The sequence below is a fragment of the Monodelphis domestica genome, chromosome 1 (genome assembly GCF_027887165.1).
Source record: "Monodelphis domestica isolate mMonDom1 chromosome 1, mMonDom1.pri, whole genome shotgun sequence".
Classification (NCBI taxonomy): domain Eukaryota; kingdom Metazoa; phylum Chordata; class Mammalia; order Didelphimorphia; family Didelphidae; genus Monodelphis; species Monodelphis domestica.
Window position 1 is genome coordinate 598,117,994 of NC_077227.1, and position 26,885 is coordinate 598,144,878.

Consider the following 26,885-nt stretch of genomic DNA (forward strand, 5'->3'; position numbering starts at 1 on the left):
GAGGCTTATGTTCCTGAAAGCAGCCTCTAACTAACCTACAATAAGGAGCTCATGTTTATATAACATCTCATAATTTACCAAGTGTTTTCCTCTGGATACTCTATGAGGTATGTGGCCCAAATATTATCCTCATGTTTCAGACAAGAAGGCTATAGCTCAAAGACTTACCTACTTGCTACCTGGACTAGCAAGTGTTGGGAGCTGAGACAGCAACCCAGATCTTCTTTGTTCAAGAAACTCTTATTGACACTATATGCTAAATCAATATTCAATCCCTTTCGCCATCTCAATCACCTGGATTGCACTGTTTGATTTTTCTCTTATTTTAAAGAGCTTAGTGACTACATGCCTATTCTGCTTTTACAAATGAGGCAGTGCCCACTGTCCCTATTAGGAAAAACTGGTTCTGAATTTCACCTGGGCTCAATATAGCTAGACAAAATCTCAGTCAAGATCCTACCCATCTACTTCATCAGCTTTTTCCCATTAGGCTTATTCCATTGCCATTCAAAGCATACACAAGGAACTTCTTTTCAAGGACTATTGTTCACTCAGCAAAAGTTTCTCAGATAATCAGAAAATCCTACTCCAAGGACTATAGCCCAAATGTTCTTCCAAAAGGCCTTTATTTCTCCCCATAAAATATGCCCAACTTAGTATTATATAGAGAATAAACTCATTATAAAATAGTTTGTGGGTTACATGAATTCAGTTATATTCTAGGCTCTATCAATGCCTCTCTTACATTTACTGCATACCCCAAAAGTCTATTATAATACAATCGGTAACATTAAGTAGTGTCCTACCCTGTTTCTCCTGATCATATTCTGTGGCAATGAGATAATTCTAAGCACTTATGTAGCTCACTTTATCTTCATATAACTTAATAATAAACCAACTAATCCAACTAGTTAGAAACCACATTATTCTGAAAAACTATAAACAGAAAGTTTTTACAAGTTCAATTCTCAAGGCCTTGAAGGGCCATTTTATTTTTGTGACAGTACCTTAACTAAAGATAGCTTAACTAAATAGCCAACTGGTTAAGCTAAGTTTATTAGGCATTTAAAACACTTTTTAAAGTTCTTTTTTTTTAAAATAGCTGTCTAAGTCTTCCTTCTCCTGCACAAAATGAGGTGGCATTATAAAGCTTTTCCTATATTGTCAACATCTGAAATACACATGTTCCTGAAGCAGACAAAAATTGAATTGAAGAAATTAAAACATGGTTGATGACTAATTATTGACATGTGGATACATCCATTATATGTGGTTTAACCTTGTGAAATAGCTACAACAAAATTAATATTCTAGATTGACCTCCCTCTTCCACCAGGTCACCTTCTGGGCTACCCTATACCATTAGTTGCTAAAAGAGGCATAAAAAGGATTAGCCCACAGAAGGCTAGGATACCAAAAAAAAAAAAGGGGGGGTATATTCTTGCTCAGGAAGTGTGCCAAGAACTAACCCAGCACCAGCAAAAAATATCTCCCACCTAACAAATTACACAAAGACATCTGAATGAAGTCAAGATCCCAAAGTGACTTTCTGACTGTATCTTGTTCAACACTGGGATCTAAAGGACAGCTGGATTATTGCTGAAGGTGGGATGCTGAGTGCTTAGATCATTTACTGTCTGATATGCTCTAAACTCTTGTTAGCAATAAAACCAAAGCATTTCAAAGAGGCACCCAACCCATTCATGTGGTTGGCCAAATGCCTAAGGAATGAGAATACTTGCAAGAAACTGAGATCATTTCAATAGTCCCATACCAGCCAATGTCTCATTCATGTAAACAGCAAACAGAAAAGTCTCCATGACATGATCTTCTAGCCTTCAAAAGATGGTATTAAGTGATACCAGGTTTAGCTCTATGGAGGCCTTCTCAGACAGGACAGGTAAAATGTGGCCAATACCTGATATTTCTTTGTGATTCGACAAAAGGGTCATTACAGACATCTACTTCAAGACACAAAATTCAAATGTGTAGTCAATTCTAGAATGCAAAGGCTAGGGAAATCCAGGATTTCTCAGAGCAATGCCAAACCAGAGGTTTCTCTAGAGCCTTCAAAGTCACAAGCAAACATCTCTCCAACATCTCTAAGGAATGCATATGATAGATACCATCCTCATTATTCACAGTTAAAATAGAATAGAATTTAATGGAGATGGAAGATCATCAAGGAAGCTGTTTTTAATATAGTTTTAATTCTTCAGGATGAAGCATTGAAAGCAACTGCTGTTAATCTGAGGCCCAATTCGCAGACAAAGGTTTTGTGATGAGAGACTTGGTGCCTGAGGCTCAGGTCCAGGCTAAAGTCACATCAGAGGGACAACCTAGTGTCAGGGCACTCCATAGTTATGAAAGTCTGTGGCACTGTTGTCGTTTTGGCGGAGTTGGGTTTTTTTTTTTGGGGGGGGGGGCAGAGCTACCAAGATAATAAAGTGAATAAAAGGCTAGGCCTAGAGTCAAGAAGACCTGAGTTCAAATCAAGCCCCAGATTACTAGCTAGGTAACCCTGAGTAAACCACTTAACCTTTAACTGTCTCAGCTTCCTCAACTGTAAATAATACTAAAGATAATAACTGCTTCTACCTCCCAGGGTTGTTGTGAGGACCAAATGAGATAATATCGGTAAGATGCTAAGCATATTACCTGGTGTATAACAGGTACTAAATAAATGCTATTACTTCCCCCCCCCCCCAGACAGTTCATGGAATCAAATAATATAAAGTAACTATATATATAGTGACAGGTTATAGAAAAAAAAAAGCTTTCAAATACAGATCTTAATCATGTGGTGGAAGTAAAGTTTTGCTCTGTCAATGGTAGGTCAGAAGTCCACCTAGTTCTGGATCAATGAGGTTTCAAAATTCCATCCTAGGGACAGCTCTGCCATAGAAGATTAGGAGCAGCCTCTGCACCTGCTTTTGAACCATATAATGTGTTTAAATGCATTTTAAAATATTTAGAGCCGTGTTTTTTATAGTGGCAAAAAATTGGAAAATGAGGGGGTGTCCATCGAAAGGGAGAATGGCTGAACAAATTGTGGTATCTGTTGGTGATGGAATACTATTGTTCTCAAAGGAATAATGAACTGGAGGAATTCCGTGTGAACTGGAATGACCTCCAGGAATTGATGCAGAGTGAAAGGAGCAGAACCAGGAGAACATTATACACAGAGACCGATACAATGTGGTACAATCGAATATAATGGACTTCTATACTAGCAGCAATGACCCAGGACAATTCCTAGGGACTTATGAGGAAGAATGCTATCCACATCCAGAGAAAGAACTGTGGGAGTAGAAACGCAGAAGAAAACATATGATCAATCACGTGGTTCAATGGGGATATGATTGGGGTTTTAATGTTAAAAGATCACTCTACTGCAAATATGAATAACATGGAAATAGGCTTTGAACAATGATACATGTATAACCCAATGGAATTGCTCATCAGCTCTGGGATTGGGGAGGGTAAAGGAAGGGGAAATCATGAATCATGTAACCATGGAAAAATATTCTAAATAAATTTTTAAAAATAAAATAAAATGCATTTTTAAAAATCCATAGGATTACAAATGAAACCAATTATATTGAAATAGTTATCAAAATATTAAAAACAAGTTTATATATCCCAAGTTAAGAACTCTTGTCTCAGAAGTCAAATACTAGAGGAAATAGAGGTTAACTGGGAATTCTGGGTAGTTGGGCTCTAGTCAATTGAAGTTTTAAATGGTAAAAAAAAAGATCTTTGTTTTGTTGCTTGAATGTCTACATGTTCATGACTTATCTTCTCAGGTAGACTGTTACTTTTCACTTATTTCTCTGTATCCCCTACCATACCTCACACAAAGAAACATTCTCTCTTTAAAAGGAAAAAAAGAAACAACTCAGTATCATCTCATATTTATATAGTATTTTTTAATTTTGCAAATTGCTTTCTTCATAGCAATCCTGTGAGATGGTCAGTATAATTATCCAAATTTTACCACAGAGAAAAATCAATCAAATACTTATTAGGAATTTACTATAGGTGTTGGCATTTTGAAGCATCCTTGTTCCAGAACTATATGGCCTTATGCCCTGTATTACTAGAACAGATAGCACCATGCCTACCAGGTGCCCAGGATCTGGATCTGGAAGCCTTCTTGTTCTAGAACCTATGACTATGTATGTAGGCACTGGGGATACAAAGATAAAAGAAAAAAAATTCCTATTCTCAAGATGCTTACACTCTATGAGGGTACAACATGAACAGATAAATATTTATGCAATAAATTAACAGGGAAGGAGGGGGCGATTTCTAAGAACTAGAAGAATGAGGAAAATCATTTTAAAAGTAGCCACTGAGGGGGACAGCTGGGTGGCTCAGTGGATGGAGAGCCAGGCCTAGAGACAGGAGGTCCTAGGTTCAAATCTGGCCTCAGACACTTCCTAGCTGTGTGACCCTGGGCAAGTCACTTAACCCCCATTGCCTAAAAAAAAAAAAAAGTAGCCACTGAGCTGGTTTTGAAGGCAGCTAGGGGACCTAAGAAAGATGAAGAATGAGAACATCTGAGACAGTACGGGAACTCTGAGGCAGGAGAAACAGAATATGGGGAACAATAAAGAGGTCAGTTTGGCTAAAGTGTACAGGATATGAGTTGGAGGAATGTATAATTAGTCTGGGAATATAAGCTGCCACCATATTGCAACGAGCTTCAAATGCCAAACACAGAAGCTTACATTTTTTCATAGGGAACAGGAAGCCACTGAAACTTTCCAAGACCTATGCTTTAGGAACAGCCATTTGTGAACAACAGATTGGTCAGGAAAAGCTGGGTGCAGGCACATTATGGCTATAGACCAGGTGAGAAATGCTGAGGACTTGGACTAAGGTGATGTGATGTGGAGAGAATTGAACAGATGCATCTGAAACCTCATCCACATGGGTATTTCCCTGCAACAATGAAGATAAGAACCCATAAGCCTTCTTATCCTGGGTAGTTCCTAACCACAGCCTTCTATAAATCCTCACTGCATAGAGGGCCTCCTCAAGGTCTGGACATTCTATGAATATTCAATGTGAAGATGGTATCCTTCACCCGCCCATGACCAGCCTCACCTGCTTTTCTCATCACACACTCCTTGGATGATATCTCGTACACCATTTCTATCACTCTTAGTAATATAGACTTGCTCCCACCATGAGTCTCTCCCACAGAGATAATGGCACTTCATATTCCATAGCCAAATAGCATCATGGGAAAAATACCAATGATAAAAAATAAGAGAGAGAAAGAGGAAGGGAGGAAGGGAGAGAGATAGAGAGTACAGATTATTAGGTTGATCTCTTCTGAGTGGTTATGAATTTCACTGAGGAAGATTTCTAGTATTCTAAGATTTTTGTGATCACAACAAAGTCACCTACAAACTGGAGCATCTTGGAAGACCTCATGGATCTCTAGGGAATTCTTGATCCACTTGAATTCTGTAGAGGACACCCATCTTTGATGAACATTGAGGCTTGCTGAACAAAGTAATTTCTGTAGATGCAACCATCAAGCAATCCTTTGCAAGCCTTTTAGTTGTGAGAGGGTGACTTGACCCTGGTCACACTGCTAGTAAGTGACAAGATATGAATGGATGGTTATCTCCCAACTCCAAGTGGGGTGCTCTTTGTACCACCTAGTGCTGCTGCTATTTTGACTAATTACCATAAATAAGAATACATGGAACAAGCTGCTACAGAAAATCGGATAATCATTTCAAAGCCAATGTAAATAATTTTTAATTATCTGTTGTAGTTTAATTATCTTCTAAGTACCAAGTACAGCTACATGCTTATTTCTTTAAAATAGTTGTAGGCCTGGGTGTGGGAGGGTAAAATTGGCCAAGGCTGGGGTGGTGAAAGGTCAGGCTGCAGCTGTCCATACAGCTGCTCCCTTCAGGGGAGAAAGAGGAGAAAAACAGCTACATTTCTTACTATCACAGTATAAAAACAAGTCTGTTAAAAGCAATTTGGTAGGACTGCTTTGTGAGCCATTAGGAAATGGAAATTAGGCTGGATTTCATCCATGGACTATAGATTGCTTAATTCTGCATTAAAGGATGGAATTGCCACAGGATATTGGAATTCAGTATTATCTTCAGGGAAGGGAATAAGCAATTCAACCACAAAAGCAAAAGCAAAGTACAGAACATCTAAAGTGAACACAATGGTTGGACAACTGATTCAATTAGGGTTCCTAAAGTGGGGTGGGGAGGAGTCCACTTGGGTTCCTTTCAATTCTATAAATTTATAGGATACAAAGATTTTTTAAAAATCCCTACTATTGAAAAGCTTATAATTTAAAAAGGCTAACAATATGCATTCTAGGCCATAATCCATGTGTCACTTTTGCCTGCTTGGGACACAACTAGTAAATATATTGGGGGGGGGGGGGGAAATAAAACAACAGCAACAACTTATCACCAAGTTGACCTGAAAGTATTAACATGGTATCCTAAAAGAAAGTTATCAGTTAGAAAAGAAGATATGGGCCAATTTCTTTAGAAAGCTTAAACAATCAAAAGTATGGGTTCAACAACTAGGTAGAATAATGGAGGAAGCAGAGAGCCATTAGACTTGAGTTTGAAACCACCCTCAGACAAGCAGGTATATATGACCCTGGCCAAATTATGTAACTTCTCTTGGTCACAGTCTCTACATCAATAAAGTGGGGATAGCATCATCTACCTCACAGGGCTGTTGTGAGAATCAAATGAGATACTCTATATAAAGCACTCTGGAAACTGTAAAGGGCTATATAAACATTGGCTATTTATTATTATCCCAAGAATAAGGAGACAAAAACAAAATTAAAGTGAAAACTAACATTATAAAGGCTTCTTGGGACTGCTAGGTATCTCCAGGCCTAGAGACAGGAGGTCCTGGCTTCAAATCTGGCCTCAGACACTTCCCACCTGTGTGACCCTGGACAAGTCACTTCACTCCAAATGCCTAACCCTTACTGCTCTTCTGCCTTGAAACTGATTCAAAGTATCAATTCTAAGAAAGAAGGTAAGGATTTAAAAAAAAAAAGGCTTCTCTGACAATGCACCCTAAAACTCTGAGTCATAAAACTATAATTCAAAAGTCCTCAATAGGTTAGATACAAGCCTTCATTGATAATCACTTGTTCATGGAGAATAACTGATTCAGGAGGACATGAAAATTAACAAATAAGAGCGAAAAAGAATGATAGGTTTTTTTGGGGAGGGGCTAATTACCACAAACCCATCAATATTTGTTGTTCAGTTATTTCAATTGTGTTCTACTCTTAGAGATTTCTTGGCAAAGATATTCAAGTGGTTTATCATTTTCTTCTCCAGCTCATTTTACAGATGAGAAAACTGAGGCAAACTGTGGTTAAGTGATTTTCCCAGAGTCACACAACTAGGAAGTGTCTGAGGCCAGATTTAAATTTGGGAAGAGGAGTCTTCCTAACTCCAGGCTTGGCACTATCCACTCTACTCCCTAGACTGCCAAGATCTAACACTATTGGGCATATCATCATACTGTGTCAATTTGCATATAAATGTAGCAATTTCCCCCAACTCTATTTACCCTTGCTGTCATGTAATAATGTATCAGAATTAAGCTAAAATAGTAAACACTTAATGAATGGCATCAAATGAATAGGCAACATTCAATAACAGCTTTTAAAAAAACAAGAAAACTCTATTGCTGTCCAGATTGAATAGCTGGTGGACCATATTCTTCTATTTAGCAATATAGGTTATTCAATTTAGAGATTTTACTTATCTATATTTCTACTTATCTATGACAAGATTTCTAAAACAAGTAGCATTTCTTTCACAACTATGTAATATAGCAGCCTACAAAAGCATAATGAGCTCACTACCTTTTCTTTGTAGCAAATTCCCCAGTGTGTAACCCTATCCTTCACAATCAGCTAGAAATCAGGCCCTTAGTCTCATTTATCCTTTTGTACTGGTAGATAACTCAAAACAACACAAACAAGGATGATTCTGCTATTGCTCATAATCTCTAGAATATAGCTGATATGTCATAAAAAAAAAGAAAGATTTTCTGAAGGTCAGGAATTACATTGGTGGCTCAAAGTGACTCAAGATGCCCCCCCAGCTTTTAAAAACATTTCCATGAAACATGGTGGGATCAGAAACAGAACCAGGGGGTAAAAAGATCCATCACAATAATGTCTTTCAAGAAGCATAAATTCATTTTTGGTGCTATGCAAGTATAACAAATTAAACTCACTCATTTTCTTTACAGATTTAAAACTAAGATTTAGAGGGCCCAATCTTATAAATGCCATTAAACACAGGAAGAAAGCCCAGTACTATACCCCTTTCACTAAATCATATATAGGCCTCTACTTAGAAACAAAGAATTATAGGAATAGAATGAACATCAAAATAGATCAAATGAAATCTCTTTTCCTTTGATTCAGATTTAGCCTCATACTAAGGTCTCCCTAGCACCTACTTAAACATTTAGGCCGTTGGAGTTATTTTAGGGAAAGAAAATAAATATATGTTGAAGAAAATAAATATAAAAAGGGAAGGACCATATACTCTAATGCTGGAAAGGACTTTTAAAACATGATAAAGGATTAATATTCTTATTACTTTCTATATCCCATTTATAATTTCAAGTATAACACAAGGGCATTAAAGAGCAGTCTAAGTTTTGACTTATGTGAGAAATCTCAAGGGAAAGATTAAAGACAAAGGTCTCATACAGCAGTCCTAACATTATTTTTATCCCAAAGAATTGGTAAAAAAGATGGCCTTAGGTAAACACTACAAAAAACAATATATCAGGCGATCAGCTTCAGCATCTCTTAAGTACAGCACTCTCTCTTTACATTTTTTATCTATAAAGAAGATTACTATAGAAGTATGAAAACCCACAGATAACTCAGTCTCCTCACTTGTAAAATAAAGGAAATATCTATGATGTTTAGGCCGTTGTTAAGGTCAAATAAGATCATGTTTATAAATATTTGTTCAATTAAACAGCAGGATAGGAAGTTGTAAGTAGACCTGGAGATACTCCAGTATATTACCAACCTGGTCAGTCTAATACACTTACTGTAGTTTATCACCTTTAGTCCCACCCTCCCTATCATCTACTCCTGGAATTTCTGCAACACAAAAGAAATACAGGTAACAAGAAACTGATCAACTCTGTAAGACATAGGTAGGTCATGGGAACAGCCAGAAGATCATATTCATAAAGCATTTTACAAACCTTAAAGGACTAAATTCCAATTAAGTTTTCATTATCATTACATTAGGGGGCATTATACTCAAGAATTTCAAGCTTGGTCAAATGATCTCTCTCAGCTTTGCCTTCAACAGGCTATCTGGCTGGTCATGGACAAGACCTTTAACTTCTCTGGTCTTAATTTCCCCAAATATAAAATTAGGTATGATATGAGCACTAAGGTCTCTGATATTAAATTCAGAATAGTTAAAATTAATTGACTATGCAGTCAAAAGAAAGCTATTTAAACTCCATTCCATTTCAAACTTTATTCTAGACTAGTTTTCAGTTTGCCTAGTGTTTGTTGCTGTTCCCAACAATTTCTTCATTCCTATTCATCTCACTTGTTAAGGGAAAAGAAAGCCACAGTTCTAAACTACTTGACAAAATATAGTTGTTAGATAAAGACCAAATCTTTATATAATTTTAGTCCTAAAAAGTTTACACATGGTCTTTCCCTCATTTTTTCTTACTCTCATTTTTTTCCTGAGAGTTTTGGTAGGACAAAAAAGATAAATAGAATTATAATCATGCTGAGTGTTGAGTTATCTTAACCATTACTTTAAAACCAGTTATAAGAACTGACATACTTCCCTGGAATGCAATGAAGTCCTTATCATTTTATGACTTAGAAGCAATTCAGCCTGGATAGCACTGACGATGATGGAGTTTGATTTGAGTAACTACTTAATAAGCTCCCAATTCCCTGTGCTCCTCTCTATTTCCAGTACTAACACCCCAGTGAATCAAATTGCAACCACCCCACACTATTGCTCTTGTCATTCCACCTTGACTCTCTCCTCCTTCCAATCTGACCTTCAAGTCATTGTCAGAATAATCTTCCTGAGGCAGAGATCTGCTTATACATTGTTTCTTTACTCAAATATCTGCAGTGACTCAATAGTGCTACTTCAATAAAGTTGAAACTCTTTTGTCTAGAATTCAAGGCCCTCTAGAGTCTGGTCCAGCCCTCCCTTCCCAGCTTTATCTTAAATTACTCTCCTCCATTGCCTCTAACCCTTAAGCCATAAATGGTCTCTTTATGTCCTCTGACCCTGTTTCATTATGGATTACCCCCGCCTGCCTCCCACACTCAATAGTCCAGAATGCCAGCTGGCTTTCTCTCAGTTCCTTAAATACAACATAGACCCCAGCTCCTCTCTGCAGCCCTTTTCACTGACAATGTTCCACAATTCACAGGCAAGTCTCTTTTCGTCACTATCTCATAGAATTCTTCACTTGCTTTAGGACTCAGTTTAAGAATAATACTCTACCTAAAGCCCTTCCTGGTTCTCCCCAACTGCTGCTGCCCTTTCTTCCTAACTTTTGTATTTATGTTTCATTTATTCTGCAGAAACTTATAATATGTTGTCTTCCTCAGCAGAATTCAAGGCAGCTAATAAATATGTGATCGACTTTCCACCTGAGTACATATAGTTCCTCATGATATCCAGGCTCCTCTCTGACTTGCTGCTTTCCTACTCAGGCATCAAAGGCCGTCTCCTCTATGAAGTCTTCCTTGATCTTCCCTAGTCAATAACAATCTTCCCCCATAGACTTCCTTCCTAGGTTGTGTATCCCTAATGCACAAGTCAAGTAATGATGAACATTAGTTATCTTTGGTAACTTTTATCCTTCCTAAATTATAAGACCATATCTCACCTAGATTTTATATCTCCCTCATTGCCTAGAATTGTGCTTTGTACATAGTGGGGCCTTCAAAAACATTTCCTGAATAAATCTATATATCAGCAGTTATATAGATATATAAGATTGTGCCCCTTTTATGGACATAATTTTGTTAACTATTAATCTTTAAAAAAGGAAAAAATTTAAGTTCCTAAAAAGAAGAAAAATGTTTCTAAGTACTTTTCATTTCTTGTGAAGGGCCTTAAAAGCCTGGATAAATTACATAACAGGAAGACAGCATGATCTTGCAAGTAGAACTGTTTAAAAAGCATTAAAAGTCTAATTTCTAGAAGTAAAAAGAATTTCAGATGTGTATATACATAAATGTACACACACCCAACTATATTATAAATGAAGACAATATAGTTTCCTGTTATGGGCTGTATCTCTGCCTCACTGAAGGGAGGGACTGTCTTTTTGCTTATAAGAGTATCCTCATCCCTTGACACAGTGCCCAGTACATAGGAGATGACTGATAAAAGCTTTATCCATTCTTTGTGTGTGTGCCTACACTGCCTTTTAAGAATGAGACTTGGGAAATCTGGCTTTAGACACTTCCCAGCTGTGTGACCCTGGGCAAGTCACTTGACCCCCATTGCCTAGCCCTTACCACTCTTCTGTCTTGGAACCAATACACAGTATTGATTCCAAGATGGAAGGTAAGGGTTAAAAAAAAAAAAGAATAAGACATGGGGAAGCGGAGTGGTACAGTGGATATAGAGCCAGGTCTATATACAGGAGATCCTGGGTTCAAATCAGGTCTCAAATATTTCCTAGCTATGTGATACTTACTCCCAAATGCCCAGCACTTACTGTGCTTCTGTCTTGGAACCAATATCTAGTATTGATTTTTTTTTTTAACCCATCCCTTCCATCTCAGAATCAATCTATGTATGAGTTCTAAAACAGAAAAACAGTAAGGGCTAAACAATGGTAGTTAAGTGACTTGCCCAGGGCCACACAGCTAGGAAGTGTCTGAGGCCACATTTGAACCCAGGACTTCCCATATCCAGGCCTGGTTCTCAATCCACTGAGCCAACTAGGGGACCCTCTTTTAGTATCAATTCTAAAAAAGAAGGCAAAAAAAAGACATGTTAATCTTTCTAAAATCCCACTTTCAGTGATTCTTGTAACCAAGGAATAATGTTCTAAATTGACTAAATAAATTAATTCAAAAAATTAAAAAATAAAAATAAAATAAAATCTCACTTTCATTATGCTAAACCAAAAACCTGTAATAGTCACATTGCCAAAACCACTCAAGGCCCTCCATAAATGGGTCCTATTTCTCTTAGCCTTCCTTGCTCCAAGATCCTCTATTTTGGCCAGACTGGAATATTGACTAAATGTGCACTATCACTTCTACACACATGCCTTTACTCATGGTATTCATGACATGGTGTGAAAAGAAGGAAAATTCCCAAATATGAAAATACCCAAGTTAGCTGGGTTTTTTGGAGATTTTAATTAATACAAATGAAGGAATTAAGGGAAGGAGATAGAGAAAGAGAAAATAGTAGAAAGGGCCTAGGCCAAATGGTCTAGGCCTGAGACTAAGGGAGAGTGAGTCAGTCTTTATCACTCACCACTCACCACAAGATCATCTTCAAGCAAGCTCTAAATCTCCACTGAACTCCTCAACTGAGTCCAATCCTTCTCCTTTTAAAGAAATTTTCTCTTATGTCACCTCACCTAAGTTTTTACATCTACCAATCACAGTAGACACTTTTTCCCCAGGACTGCCCATTCTTAGTTCTCATCTTCTTTGGTTCTCACCTTCTCTGGGTAAATTAAATCCTCTGAGTACTTCACGCCTCTTTTGTTAAGCTTGCTTTTTGTAAGTGCTTGACCTTTTAGTGATTAATTTAACCCTTATAGGTATTTAGCACCTTTTTGTATTAGATCTAAAAATAGACTAGCTTAAGATTCTAGCTTTACTATAAGTATGAGTTAGGGTCTTTTCATTGTTCAATCAGGAGTTTGCAACTTTATCTTCCCCTAAGGCACTGTCTGAGTTGGGTGGAGTAATTTTAAAAGTTCTCAATACATTCCTGACCAAGTACCTCCATTGTTAAAAATGGGGAATAGCTTAATCAAATCTTCTGAAGTTAGAGTCTGAGCAGTTTTAAGATTCACATCTTTCAGCTTCCTTCAAAAGGTTCATCTCCACCAGATGGTTACTACCTAAAATTCCAGTCAAAAGTGACCTCAGCCCTTCCAGACTACCTACAGCAGATAAAAATCACAGAAAATCTTAGAATTTTTCTAGTCTAATTCCTTTATCTTACATATGAAGAAGTCAAGGTCCAGGGAAGTTAGCATTTATATTATTTTCCCTGCACCTGATCATATTAAATGTAAAGCCTTGTTGGTTCATGTTGTTTTGTATGTAAGTTCTAGTTCCTCAATAAATCTAAGTCCCTTGAGAGCAGGATCATCTCCTGTCTTGAGCAACCTTCTCTGGCTGCAGCACTGAACTGGCCATGATGAGTGGACTAAAGCTGGATGAAGTGCCCAAATGGTTCTGTGCCAGTTGTGTACCTTCTCCCAATGTCCTCAGCCAGTAAAAGGGTGGGGCAGGTGCCAAATGAGGCACCTTGACAAGCAAATTTCTGCCATCTTAGTACTCAGAAGGTCAAGTATTGGCAAGAGGGAGCGGTTTTGGCAAGATCAGTTAATTTAATAATCATAAATCAGCACCCCTGTCATTGGTGCTGATGTTCTTTTTTTTCCTGGACTACAACCTTAGGGTAGCAGCCTTTCAGTCAAGAAGTATTTACTACAAGGTTTCTGTTTATCTCTCACTTTATTCTGCATGGTAGGCAGGTCCAAAATCAAGAAGGCTATCAGTGTGGTGTCCTGTGCCAGAGGCTCTTATGAACTTCACTAAAGCCCCATCCTCTGCAGGAAGCTTCTCCCAATCTTCCTTAATCTTACTGTTTTCCCTCTAAGAGTACATCTAATTTATTATGAATATATCCTGTGTGTACATAGTTGTCTCCCCCATTAGACTGTGAGGATTTCATTTATTTATTTTGCCTTTCTTTGTAACCCCATATATAGCAAAGTGGCATGTAGTGGGTACAAAATAAATGCTAGTTGATCAGCTAATTGAATGAATACTCTTTTGTCATTTGTGCCTAGAAAGACATGGCCAATCAAGTTTTATAGCTGGGCCTTCAGGAAGAGTTGACAATACCAGCAGAATGAAGTAGGGCAGGAGTTATGCAAAGAATGAATAAAAGGATGAATGTGGAACTAGAAAGGATTACTCATGAAAGAACTAAATGTTAATAGATGGGAAAAGGATCATAGGCTTTAGGGCAAAAAGGGACTCAAGGATGATATAGTCTACTTGCCTCATTTTATAGACAAGAAAACTGAGGTAGCTAGTTGAACTGTATCACCCATGATCACATAAGTAGTAACAGAGCCAGAATTTAATCATACTCCTCTGACTCCAAATCCAGTCAGTTCCCTTCTCTGCTTGCCTCCAACTACTTCTCCTCTTTTTTGCTTTCTCTCTCTGTGTGTCTCTGTCTTTCCATCTCCTAAATCATGCAGATAGTAAACACCAGAGTCATAACCCCAAGTCCTCTGATTCCAACAATCCAGAGTCCATTTTGTTCCACCACAGCATGATTTAGTGTAAAGGCACATCTGTGAGCTCATATAAGTATCAGCATTCCCTGAAATCTATATCTTGCATTGGTCATCTCCAGTTACTTCACATTAGCAAAAGGCAAAAATGGCACAAAATTCTGTAGAGATGAGTTTAAATTAGAAGGGGCCAAAAATGATACTGTGATTAGGAAATGTCTGACATTTCTCTGGATGTTTGGAAAAGAAAATTGTTGATATATTTGCAGGAGGATGTCAAGGGGCCAGAAGTTTTCATCTATTTAAAGTTCTAGTCTTATGTTAAGAATATCTATGAAGCAATGCTTTCAGCTTGGAAATAGTTGCATTATTCTCTTTTTTTTTTTAAGAGTTAGAAAAAAAATCACTCACTAATCTGAACTGAATAAGCTTTTCAGAATGGTCACCTCTCTGGCAAGAGCCAACATTCCTCTGAAGCATTGCGCTCATTGGAATGAGTTCAACAGGGATCAAAGAGTACCACTTACTTCCCAACAAAGTTAAAGGAAAGGATTAGTTCTGATGAGTTATTTGGTGGCTTATATTCATTGTTGACCTCCATTCATCAGCTCTTACACCCCAAGGGACTCATAGCAAAATTAAAGAACTAAGGAAAACTGGATACTATTTAGTTGCTCTCCCATTTCTGAAACACCTACTCTTTGGAAACTAAACACTCCCAAAGTTTCAATCACACTCATGAAATTCTAAGTGATAAAATGAATAAAACTTATTTGGAAATAAGGCTGTGGAAGAAGTAAGCAGTCTATAAAAGTTCCCCTGATGTATCTGGTAAATTATAGTGCCAAAGATTTCTAAATGAGCACAATGGGTTCTAAAACTGATTCAGGAGCTAAACAACATAATACAAAGAAGCTAGAAGCAACAGTGACAAAACTGAAAGGAAAAAGGACAGATGGCTATTGTAGAATAGAGAATGAGAGACTGGAAGAGTTAGGGAGTATTGGCTATGAGATACGGGTAACTGGGTAGAGAATGAAAGGATACTTGTAAATTTAAGTGAGCTATTCAGAAAAACACTTTGGAGTCTGATCAAGATTGTTGCTTTCCTAGTCTTTCACTCCCCTACTTCTCCCTCTACCAATTAGTAAATATGACAGTATTATGTTTCTTCAAAACATATTTGTTTTTTCTCATCTCAGAAAAGTATGATGGAATGTAACAGTGGACTTAGTATCAGAAAACTCAAGTTCAAGCTTGGTTTTGTCACTTTATAGCTGTAGCTGGTAACAACCTATTAGCATAAAGTTAAACCCTCTAAGTTTCCTCATCTCCAAAATGGAAATAATAACACTTGTACTATTTATCTCATAAGGTTGCTGTGAGGATCAAATGAGGTAATGTATATAAAGCATTTTCAAACCATAAAGCACTGTCAATAGAAGCAACAGCTGTCACCTCTTCTAGTTACACAGATACATATCATGTTACCTACACTGATTGAGCTATTTTCTATTATAATACATAGTCCTCAAGAAAATAAAATTCATCTAAAAAGAACAATTCATAGGGTCTAGGAAAATAAGGGCAATCTTATTTCCCCAAATAATCCAACTTAGACATTTTCATTCCAATGAAATCTTCTAAAAATCTACTAAGCTTCTTGAAGGTGATGCTGGCAAACTATAAATCCCATCAATATATTACTAATCTCCTTAACTTCCCTAGAAATGAAATCTACAACTTAAGAAAAGAATACTCTATATTTACCTATATTATTTTCCTTAAAAAATAATCTCCTGAAACCATGTTGGTGAACCTATGGCACATGTGCCAGAGGGAGTTGCTCCCATCCCCCTCTCCACACACACCTGAGGACATTTCTCCTAAGACACGCCCCTCAGCCCAGCAGCCCAATGGGAGCACTTCCTCCTTCCCCTGTCTGGGGCAGGGCTAACATGCAGTGTGAGGGTTATAGTTTGGGCACTTAGTCTCTAAAGGTTGGCCATCACTGCTCTAGAAGAACAGATTTTGAGGTTAGATTTTCAATATAATAACCATACACACACACACACACACACACACACACACACACACTAACACATGCTAGGTACTCAAAAAATGTACCTATGTGCACTGCTAACAAGACTGCATTGCTATTCAACTGTTTACATTCGTGTCTGACTCTTTGTGATCCTGGTTGGGGGTCTTTTTTGGCAAAAATAGTTAAGTGGATTGCCATTTCTTTCTCCAGCTCAGTTTATAAATAAGGAACCGAGGCAAATAAGGTTAAGTGATTAGCCCAGGGTCACATAACTGGGAAGTGTCAGAGGCTGGATTTAAACTTGGGAGGAGCCTTCCTGATTCCCATTCCCATCCACTCACCCCCTAGCACCCTAAACAGGGCTTTTAAGACAAAGAAAATCTAAACTCCTAAAAAAGAGATCAGTTTATTTTTTTTCTAACAATGGTGAGTGAAAAGTATTTAAGGGTTGATGGTAGAAATATTCAGCCATATCATTTAACTCCAGGTTCTATTACAGAACCTATTCTATGACCTGATCCTCTCCTCTTGGCTGCTAGACTGCATTAGCAAAGGCCTAAAAGAGACCGTTTAGTGTAGTGAAAAGAGGTCAAAAGATGTGAGTACAAATTCCAACTCTGACACAATCCATATGCCATAGGGCAAATCGCTCTATTACTTTCTTCATCTATAAAATGGATATAACAATGCAATTTATACTTCAATCAGATGGGAGAGCATTTTGCAAACCTTAAAGCACTATCTATAATAAACATATATGCACACATATATATGTATGCATATACATGAATTTTATTATTTAAGATTATTTTTAAAGCCTGGGAATTACAAGTTCTGGAAATTCAATGGGTAGAAAAATAAAATACACTTCTTTGTGATTCTCAAATGAAAATTGGAAGACATCAATTATTATATATGACAATAAATTCAATAAATAAATAAATAAAGTATTAATGTGAACAATAGAGGAAGTTGGGAAGAGCATTGCTAGATTAAGTTCTCAGTTTCTCTTGGGTTCTAGTTCTAATTCCACTAAAGAGAAAATTTTCTCTAGTTTGAGAACTGGAAGGGACTTTCCCTATCATCTAGTTCATTCTGCAAATCAGGACACTGAGGCCCAGACAATTTATGTATTAAGTAGCAAAAGTAGAAGTCAAACCCAGAACCTCCTAACTATAAATTCAGTGTACTTTCTACTATACCACATACCTTATATTCAGAAGGCTGGATAAATAAGACACTCCCTACCATATTCTTGTGGTCAAACTAAAGAAGCAAAGCCTGCAGGTACATGAAACAGAACTAATGTTCATGTATCTCCTTATAAAGCAGAATTGCATACATCTTAAATGATGCCAGTCGGTCCTGAAATAATGAAATTCCTGTATCTTTTTATTGATTAATTTTTTAAACTAGCTTTAATTAATCATCTCTGTTGTGATCATTTGAAAAACAAATACAATAGACCATTACTGATATAAGATTCCCTAACTTAAGAATGAAACGGAATTTGTTTATAGGTAATTTAGAGGATAATAAAAGACTGTTAGAAGTCTTTGTTATTACAATCTGTATAGTCCTACTAATCTTGCCTTGGACAGTTACTTAAAAATAGAGATCCAGAATCCCTGAACTCCAAATTTTAAACTCTCCTTTTTCATGAAAAGTCATGCCTTTAAACAGTATTTCTTCAGTCTAGTTAAAAACTTCTTAATGAATGAATATAGGAAAATGTAAGCTCTGCCAATATCAGAACTACAGAGCTTTAGAATAACTGGAAGAGTAAGAAATAAGTAGAGTATGTAATGTATGAAAACTGAAGAGAAGTGAAAGGGAAACTGAGGAACACGGATAGGGTAATTTTTAAAGGTCCAAAGAAATCTGCTAGAGTGCCATATAAAGCCTATTTCTCTATTACCATAATGGGGACGCCAATGTCAGGCCACAGGAGGTCCTCTGATGGAAGCTTTGGGGAGTTCCACACAACCACCACTTTATTCAGATAAGGGAGGCCATTCAACCTCTCTAAGGAGTTCATGAGCACTTCCTCTCGTTCATAAGTCAACATCACCACTGTGAACTGCTCTCTTGGAACATTGCCTCCAAGTGCTGCCTGGAACTCCTTGCCAGAACCTCCTGCACCTCCACCAATGGGTCTGAATCCAGTGCCAGAACCAAGAAATTTGGCCTCTGAAGGCAGAACAGGGTCAAAAGGTGTGTGTGGGAAAAGATGAAAAGGCCCTGGGGCTGAGTTCCAGTTGCGATAAAGATCAGTGGCAGTCAAGGTAAAGTTGCGGAGGTATTTAGGAGAGGCATAGGGTGGTTCTGTTTCCACTGGACCCAGGTCCAGATCCCCATTGTCTGCCATGTTGGGGTCAGTGCCAGCCGCTTTGCCTGAGCGATGGGGAATCTCAACCGCTGCTTCTTCATGGATGGGAGCAGCTGGGATCTGGATGTGAGTTCTAACCACAGCCAGAACTGTGTTGAAGATACTGTCAGCTGTGGAGAAGTAGGTTTCCCAAACAAAGCGACCTTGGCGCCTCATGGCCAGTAGGTCACTGTCGGAGAGGCTCCGCAGCAGAAAGTGAACCTCTGTGACCCGGGGCTTGGGCACCACCAGGGCAGCCTCATTCCACCGTAACATATCCTGGTAGGGAAGCTGCACCTGCTCCCCCAGCACCACCGGAATCGCTCCTACCTCTAAGGCCTCAAAAAGCCGCATGGCACATCCGGCAGAGATCACCAAGTGTGGATCACCCGGCGTGATAATCAGAGCAAAGGTGGAAAGTTTCAGTAATTCGAGGCGGTCCTCCCTCTCCCCACACAGTGCCCACTCAGTAGGCAGGCTAAGTTTAGGCTGGTTCTTGCAGGTAAACTCCACCAGCACCTGATCCAGCTTGCTGTCCTGTACTGCCTTCAGGGTGGCAATGATACGGTCATCATAGTCAGCTGGAGGGTCACCTTCCATCTCCTCTTCAAAGGAGCGCGCCTCCTGAAGACTGGACCGCAGGGACTCGATTTTCTCGCCTTGGAAGCTGAAGAGATACTTCCGCTTGACTGGAACCTGTGGAGGGATCTCCAGGAAGTTAGGCTCGGACATGGCATGGACTAGTGGTGATATGACTATATCAAAGCCAGGTCGGTACTGAGCAGTGTAAAAGGTAGACTGGGCCACCATTGCTCGACCTGTACTGACATTATACAGTAAATTCTGGGTATTTGACTTCCATGACAAGTTGATGAGGAGGTGGTTGTGTCCGTCTCTCCGCCAATGGGGCAGAGAGTACAACTGTTGCTCCAGTTCAGCAGGCCGCAGCCCCAGTGGCTCCTGCAGTTCTCCCACCAGAATCACATAAAGGCAGGCAAAGTCTGCATTCTCTGTGACGTAGACATTGGTTCGTGCTGTGGCCTGAAAAGCCTGCTTGACCAGGGGGTCCAGATAGCTACCAAAGGCCAATTGGTCACTATCGTAGACATAGACTGGGAAGCCAGAAGTGAGAGGACAACGAGAGTAGTCAAAGCAATTGTGTAGCCTGCAATTACGTAGAAGTTTAGGGGGAGGCAGGCCTACATCATCTTTTTCTGGCAGCAGTCGGATAGGCAAGGAAAGTTTAGGTTGATTTTGGGCCATCAGCTCTTTGTAGGAATGCTCAGTCTGGCTGATGACATTCTTGAGCTGAAGTAGGTCTTGTTTGGCATTCTCAATACTCTTTTTACAGGCTTCAATCTTCAGGTTGAGTTTGGCAATTTCACTGTTCAGCTCCTGCCGTTTGGCTTCGAGCTGCAAGAGTTCTTCACTGACTGACTCACGGATGCGACAAAGGTCTAATACATGCTTCACCTCACACAGCTCATTGCCAGCGCGTGGCCCAAAGATTCGTTTGCCTGCCTCATCTGCCTCATCCAAGGTAGTCAGATAGTAGTGGGCAATGAGGGGGAAGAAAACCAGAATGATGAAGAGTGTAAAGCTGAGCCAGGTAAGTCGGATGCGATTGGACCATCGCAGCATCCAGGTTTGGCCTCCATTCCCCACTCCCCCATTCCGCAACATGGTATAGCCTGTCATAAGTCTCTGTGTGACACCTTCCCCCTCTGATCACGTTGGTTCAGTAGCCATAACCATGAAAGTTTCCACTAAACGACTCAACTTGTTCCTCACTCCTTTCCTGAAGAGTCAGTGCACTGTCTCTAAAAGGCACCAAATAAAATGGAAATTTCATTTTCCTCAGCTGTAATGGAAATGGTCTCTGACCCGTTTCCTGCAGGCTTTAAGCTGTGACTGTCCATCAAGGAACATGCCCTCAATCTCTGTCAAACAGGCAGAGAGGCCATGTTGCTGCTGTAGGGAAAGAGAAACGTCTGCCAATGACACCCAGGAAAAACACCCTGGAATCAGGTAGCCCTGCTCAGCTGCCATGGCTCTTGCCTCTTGATGCCACGAAATGAAGAATACACATAGTTGGTATCCAGAGCTGGATGGACTATGAACAAAGCCTGGCTTCTGTCTTGGCACTGCTTCTTCTACTGCTAGCTTTAGGAGGTGGTCAGACCTGAAAAGGGAGAAGAAGCATAGTTAGTCTTGCAGAAAATTATAAGTACAACTTGGAAGCACTTCAAGTCCAATGTTTTGTGTTGTCGTTATTGTTTTTTAATTTGCTATGAGGATCTGACCTCAGACACTTCCTAGCTAGGTGAGCTGAGCAAGTCACTTAACCACAATTGCCTAGCTCTTACTGCTCTTCTGTCTTAGAACTGATACTTGTATTAATTCTAAGACAGAATATAAGGGTTTAAAAAAATGATGATGGGGAATGACAATAATGAAAGCTTCCTCTCCCCTAAAACAAAACAAAACAACAAAATTAAAAAACTTTCACTTCCACTCTGATTTCCTTTTATTAAAACCAATAAAAATTCCACCCTTAATCTTAATTGGATCTAGACTATCAATACAAAATTATAAGAAGAAAAGTCGGTCATCTTTTAGAATGCAAAGAAGCTTATACTGACAAAGTAAAAAAATAAGCCATAAATAAAATTTATGGGGAAAAAAAAAATCTTCTGAAGTTTGTTCAAAAGAGGATCAACCAGGAAGGCCAGGTAACTAAAGAATGTCAAGATGATTAACTAAAGGAAATAGAGACATGCATTACAAAGTATTATAAGAGAAGTGATAGCTAGCTCAGAAACTCAGGTAAAGGCCGATCCTAGTACTGTTTGACCAGTTCTCAGATATCATACCTAAAGCCAAAAAGGCAAAAATCTTGGGTGAAGGTCTAATGCCATTCTGATACAAGCCATGCTGAATAATAAAAAGGACTAGGCTTCAGAAGCCAAGCATAACTTAGAAATGAGGCATGCTTTCTCTTGAGAGTGTCTCATCCTCTTCCATTTTGGGGTCTAACTACTGAGTTGATATTATATATAAATTGAGGCAAGTCTCTAGGACTCAGGCTTCTAACCACTCCAGTCCCCCAAAAAGAGTACTTCACTTATCTATGGGCATAAGACTAAGGAGGGTAAAGGCTCCAAGCAAATGGCACTTGATGGTTTAGTAAATTTGTATCTCATTACATTAATCTGGGTGATTCAGAATTTATATCTTGCAGAGGAAAAAGACCTTTTCTCTTGCTTCCTCTTACTGTAATCTCTTCCACATACAACTCAATCCTGCAACTATTACCCAGCCTATGTCCTCGATTAGTCAATAAGCAGTATTAAGTGCCTCCTATGTGTCAGGCACTACGCTAAACCCTGAGAATACAAAAAAAGCAAAAGATAGTCCTTGATCTCAAAAAACTCAGTCTCACAGGTTAGCCATCAACAAAATAGCTTTGAATAGAATATAAACAGTAAACTACAAATAATCTCAAAGGAAAGGCATTGATTAAGGAGAAATGGGAAAGCCTTCTTCAGAAGGTAGGATTTCATCCAAGACATGAAGGAAAGCAAAGAGTCAGAGGTGAAGAGGAAGAAAATTCTAGGGAGTAGACCAGGCAGGAAGTAATGAAAGTCAGCACTTGGCACTGGCACTTGGCAGAGTCAGGAAAGAGAGGGGGCATATACAAAAGATGTTATTAAGATATAAAAGACAAGACTTGGCAACTGACTGGCTATTAGGGTAAGAGGGACGAGAAGGATGAAAGAGGGGAAGATCAAGGATGACAACTAAGTTGGCAGAGCTGGTACCAAGACATATCTTACTCTTGATAGTAAGAGGGGAAATTCAGAAGTGGGTAGGGTTTATTTTTTTTTTAACTGATCAAGACCTATTTTCCATATTATTAATATTTCCAATAGAGTGATCATTTAGAGTCTACATTCCCAATCATATCCCCATCAAACCATGTGATCAATCATATGTTATTCTTCTGTGTTTCTGCTCCCACAGTTCTTTCTCTGGATGTGGATAGTGTTCTTTCTCATAAGTCCCTCAGAATTGTCTGGATCATTGTATTGCTGCTAGTAGAAAAGTCCATTACATTCAATTGTACTACAGTATACCATCTCTGCATAATGTTCTCCTAGTTCTGCTCATTTCACTCTGCATCAATTCCTAAAGGCCTTTCCAGTTCACATGGAATTTCTCCAGTTCATTATTCCTTTTAGCACAATAGTATTCCATCACCAAAAGATACCACAATTTTTTCAGTCATTCCCCAATCAATGGACACCCCCCCCCATTTTCCAGTTTTTTGCCACCACAAAGAGTGTGGCTATAAATATTTTTGTAAAAGTCTTTTTCCTTATTATCTCGTTGGGGTATAAACCCAGTAGTGGTATGGCTGGATCAAAGGGTAGGCAGTCTTTTAAAGCCCTTTGGGCATAATTACAAATTGCCTTCCAGAATAGTTGGATCAATTCACAACTCCACCAGAAATGCATTAGTGGTCCAATTTTGCTAAATCCCCTCCAACATTTATTACTTTCCTTTGCTGTCATATTAACCAACCTGTTAGCTATGAGGTGGTACCTCAGAGTTGTTTTGATTTGCATTTCTCTAATTACAAGATATTTAGAACACTTTTTCATGTGCTTATTGATAGTTTTGATTTCTTTATCTGAAAATTTCCAATTCATGTCCCTTGCCCATTTATCAGTTGGGGAATGGCTTGATTTTTTTGTATAATTGATTTAGCTCCTTATAATTTGAGAAATTAGACCTTTGTCAGAGGTTTTTAATTATAAAAATTTTTCCAAATTTGTTGCTTCCCTTCTAATTTTGGTTGCATTGGTTTTGTTTATACAAAAGCTTTTTCATTTAATGTAATCAAAATTGTTCATTCTGCATTTTGTAATATTCTCTGTCTCTTGCTTGGGATTAAATTCTTTCCTTTCCCATAGATCTGACAGGTATACTATTCTATTTTCACCTAATTTACCTTCAGTTTCTTTCTTGATATTTAAGTCATTTACCCATTCTGAATTTATCTTGGTGTAGGGTGTGAGATACTGATCTAAACCTAATCTCTCCCATACTGTTTTCCAATTTTCCCAGCAGTTTTTGTGAAATATTGGGTTTTTGTCCCAAAAGCTGGGATCTGGGTAGGATAAAGATAATGAGTTCAGTTTAAGTTGTCTACCAGACAAGCAGTTCCAAATGTCTATTAGGAAGTTGAAGATGAGAGACTAGTGGTCAGAAGAAACTTTAGGGCTAGATAAATAGATCTGAGAATCATCTGTATAAATTGATGAGAGTTGGATCCATGGGAGCTGACAAGATCACCAAGTGAAATAATATAGAAAGAGAAGAGTGAAGAGAAGAATGTCCAGGACAGAGACTTGGGGGATACCCATCATTTAACAGTTGTGATCTTAAAGAAGAAACAGTAAAGTAGACTGAAGAGGAGCATCACAGAGATAAGAGGAAAACTAAGAGAGGGCAGTACCATGAAAACCTAGAGAAAATAGAGTATCATGAGAATAGAGTCCTTGACTACATCAAAGGCATTGCCAAAAGGTTGACAAGGATGACTGTGAAGAGGCAATTTAATCATCATCAACTGATTTAATTATCAGATCTCATAATTTAAAAATCATTGGAAACATTGAAGAGAGCAGTTTCAGAGTAATGATGGTGTCAAAAACCAGGCTATAGAGAGTAAAGAAGAGAGTGAGAGGGAGGAAAATGGAGGCATCGATTGTAAAGAACCTTCTCAAAGGATTTAGCTAGAAAAGGTAAGAAAGACATTGGAAGATATCTAGCAAGAATGAATGGGTCAAGTGAGAATATTTTTGAGGGGAGACATGGTAAAGTTTACAGGCAGAATGGAAATATCCAGTAAAAAGGGAGAGATTAAAAATAAATGAGAGAATGGGGATGACAGAAGGGGAAAATCTGCTAGAGACATGGGGACTGAATAGAATCACTTGTGTATATAGAGGATTTGGCCTTGACAAGGAGAAGGGCTGCCTTATTATGTAAGACAGGACATAAGGAGATAATCAGGGAAGGCATTTTGACATGAAGAAGAAGGAAAATGGAGTTCTAGCAAACAGTTTTAATTTTTTCAGAGAAATATGAGACAAAAGTTTTTAGCTGAGAGGGTTGAGAGAAGAAGCTATGGGAAATTTGAGGGATGAAAAAGTTTGGAAATGCCATTGTTGTGAGTGGGATAGTAAGTCAATTAGGGAGACGTAAAAGGATTGATTTGCAGCAGTGAGGACCCAGTTGAGGTTATGTATCAATAGTGCATGAACAGGAGTGAAATCAATAGATGATGGGAGTAATCCAAGGCTATGATTTGGTGGGGAAAGATCTTCAATAAGATAAAGGAGGAAAAAACTCACTAGAAGTGTGGAGGAGGCATGCATGAATGCCTCCTCCACAGAAGACAGTGTAGACTTGACTTGGTTCATTAAAGAGTCATTCATGATGGTTCTAGAAGGGAGGATAATACAGCCAGTACAATTGGCATGCATGAATGCCTCCTCCACAGAAGACAGTGTAGACTTGACTTGGTTCATTAAAGAGTCATTCATAATGGTTCTAGAAGGGAGGATAATACAGCCAGTACAAATAGGAATATTGGCATGGGAAAAAGCCAAAGGGGGGGAGGAACTAGAGGGCAGAGTGAAGAGGAAGAGCATATTTGGGGGGCTATAAGGCAGAAGGAGAGGACAAATGGCAATAGATTGTGATCAGAAAAAGGAATTTCTGGGTTCATAAATGTGAAAATAGTGCATTTGTAGATGATGGCTGTGAAGATTAAATTTAACTTTCCCCTAATTGTGAAAATGAAAATAATTAACTCTCCCTTGATTATGAAGAGTAAACTGTAACCCCTGCCTATTTTTAGATTTAATCACCAAAAGTATAAACACCCTACTTAAAGTTGAGTGGGAAGATCTGCCCATTTTTAGATGTAATCACCAAAGGTGTAAACACCCCATTCACACTTGAGTGAGGGAGGTCTGTGAGCCACATGTGCAATAGTGGGTGATGAATTAGAATTGACTGACTGCCTCCTGAGCAGTCCTAAAGCAGGACTTCAACTGTGATTCGTAGACATAGAATTAGGGAAAGGCATAGGAAGTGATGCAAGAGAAAGTGTCTTTAAAAGGAAGTGACAACTTCCTGAGTGCAGTTCTACAAAGTTCTTTCTTTCTTTGGAGTAGAGGCTGGTGGAGAATCTGCTGAATGGACCTAAGACATAGTGAGTGAAAGGCTGACTCCTTTCATGTTGGATTTTCTGAAGAGACTAGCCTCAGGAGAGACTTCCCTAGGTCCTAAGATTTGCCAAGGCCTAAGTGCTAATTCTCTCTGCCCAGGTTGAGACAGGGGCTGGGAGCAAATTACTTAGTGCTTAGGCTAGATATCTTACCCTAAAACCTCTCTCTGGTTTTCTTACTTCACACTTTCTATATTTTGTAAATAAATCTCTTTCAGAATAAATTATTTTCCTATCAACCGTATTTTAAATATAATCCAGTCAAACCTTTTTTTATAATTAACATCTTTCCCCCTTACATGGAAAATTAAGGGTATCACTATCTGTGTATAGCTGAGGCAGGGTAGAATATTATTGTTCAGTTGTTTTCAGTCGTTTCTTTATCATTCCAACGAGTTTCTGACAAATTATTTCTTGGCAAAGATACTGGAGTGGTTTTCCCATTTCCTTTTCCAGCTCATTTTCCAAATGAGGAAACTGAGACAGAGTTGAGTGATTTGCCCAAGGTCACAAGCTAGTAACTGTCTGATAACAGATTTGAACTCAGGTTCTCCTGACTCCTGGTCCAGCAGTCTATCCACTCTGCCACTACAGGGTGG

The 26,885-nt window shown here is 38.6% G+C and overlaps 1 protein-coding gene across 4 annotated transcripts in view; it reads right to left on the reverse strand.

Annotated features, from left to right (window-relative positions):
• The window catches only part of EXTL3 (exostosin like glycosyltransferase 3), a 93,259-nt gene that overhangs the window by 16,945 nt on the left and 49,429 nt on the right, over positions 1-26,885 (reverse strand). For all 4 annotated transcript variants that reach the window (XM_007476508.3, XM_007476507.3, XM_007476509.3 and 1 more), the window contains exon 2: positions 18,534-21,165. In XM_007476508.3, coding sequence (XP_007476570.1) covers positions 18,534-20,681 — 2,148 coding nt within the window. In that variant the 5' untranslated portion in view covers positions 20,682-21,165. The remainder of the gene's footprint in view (positions 1-18,533; positions 21,166-26,885) is intronic.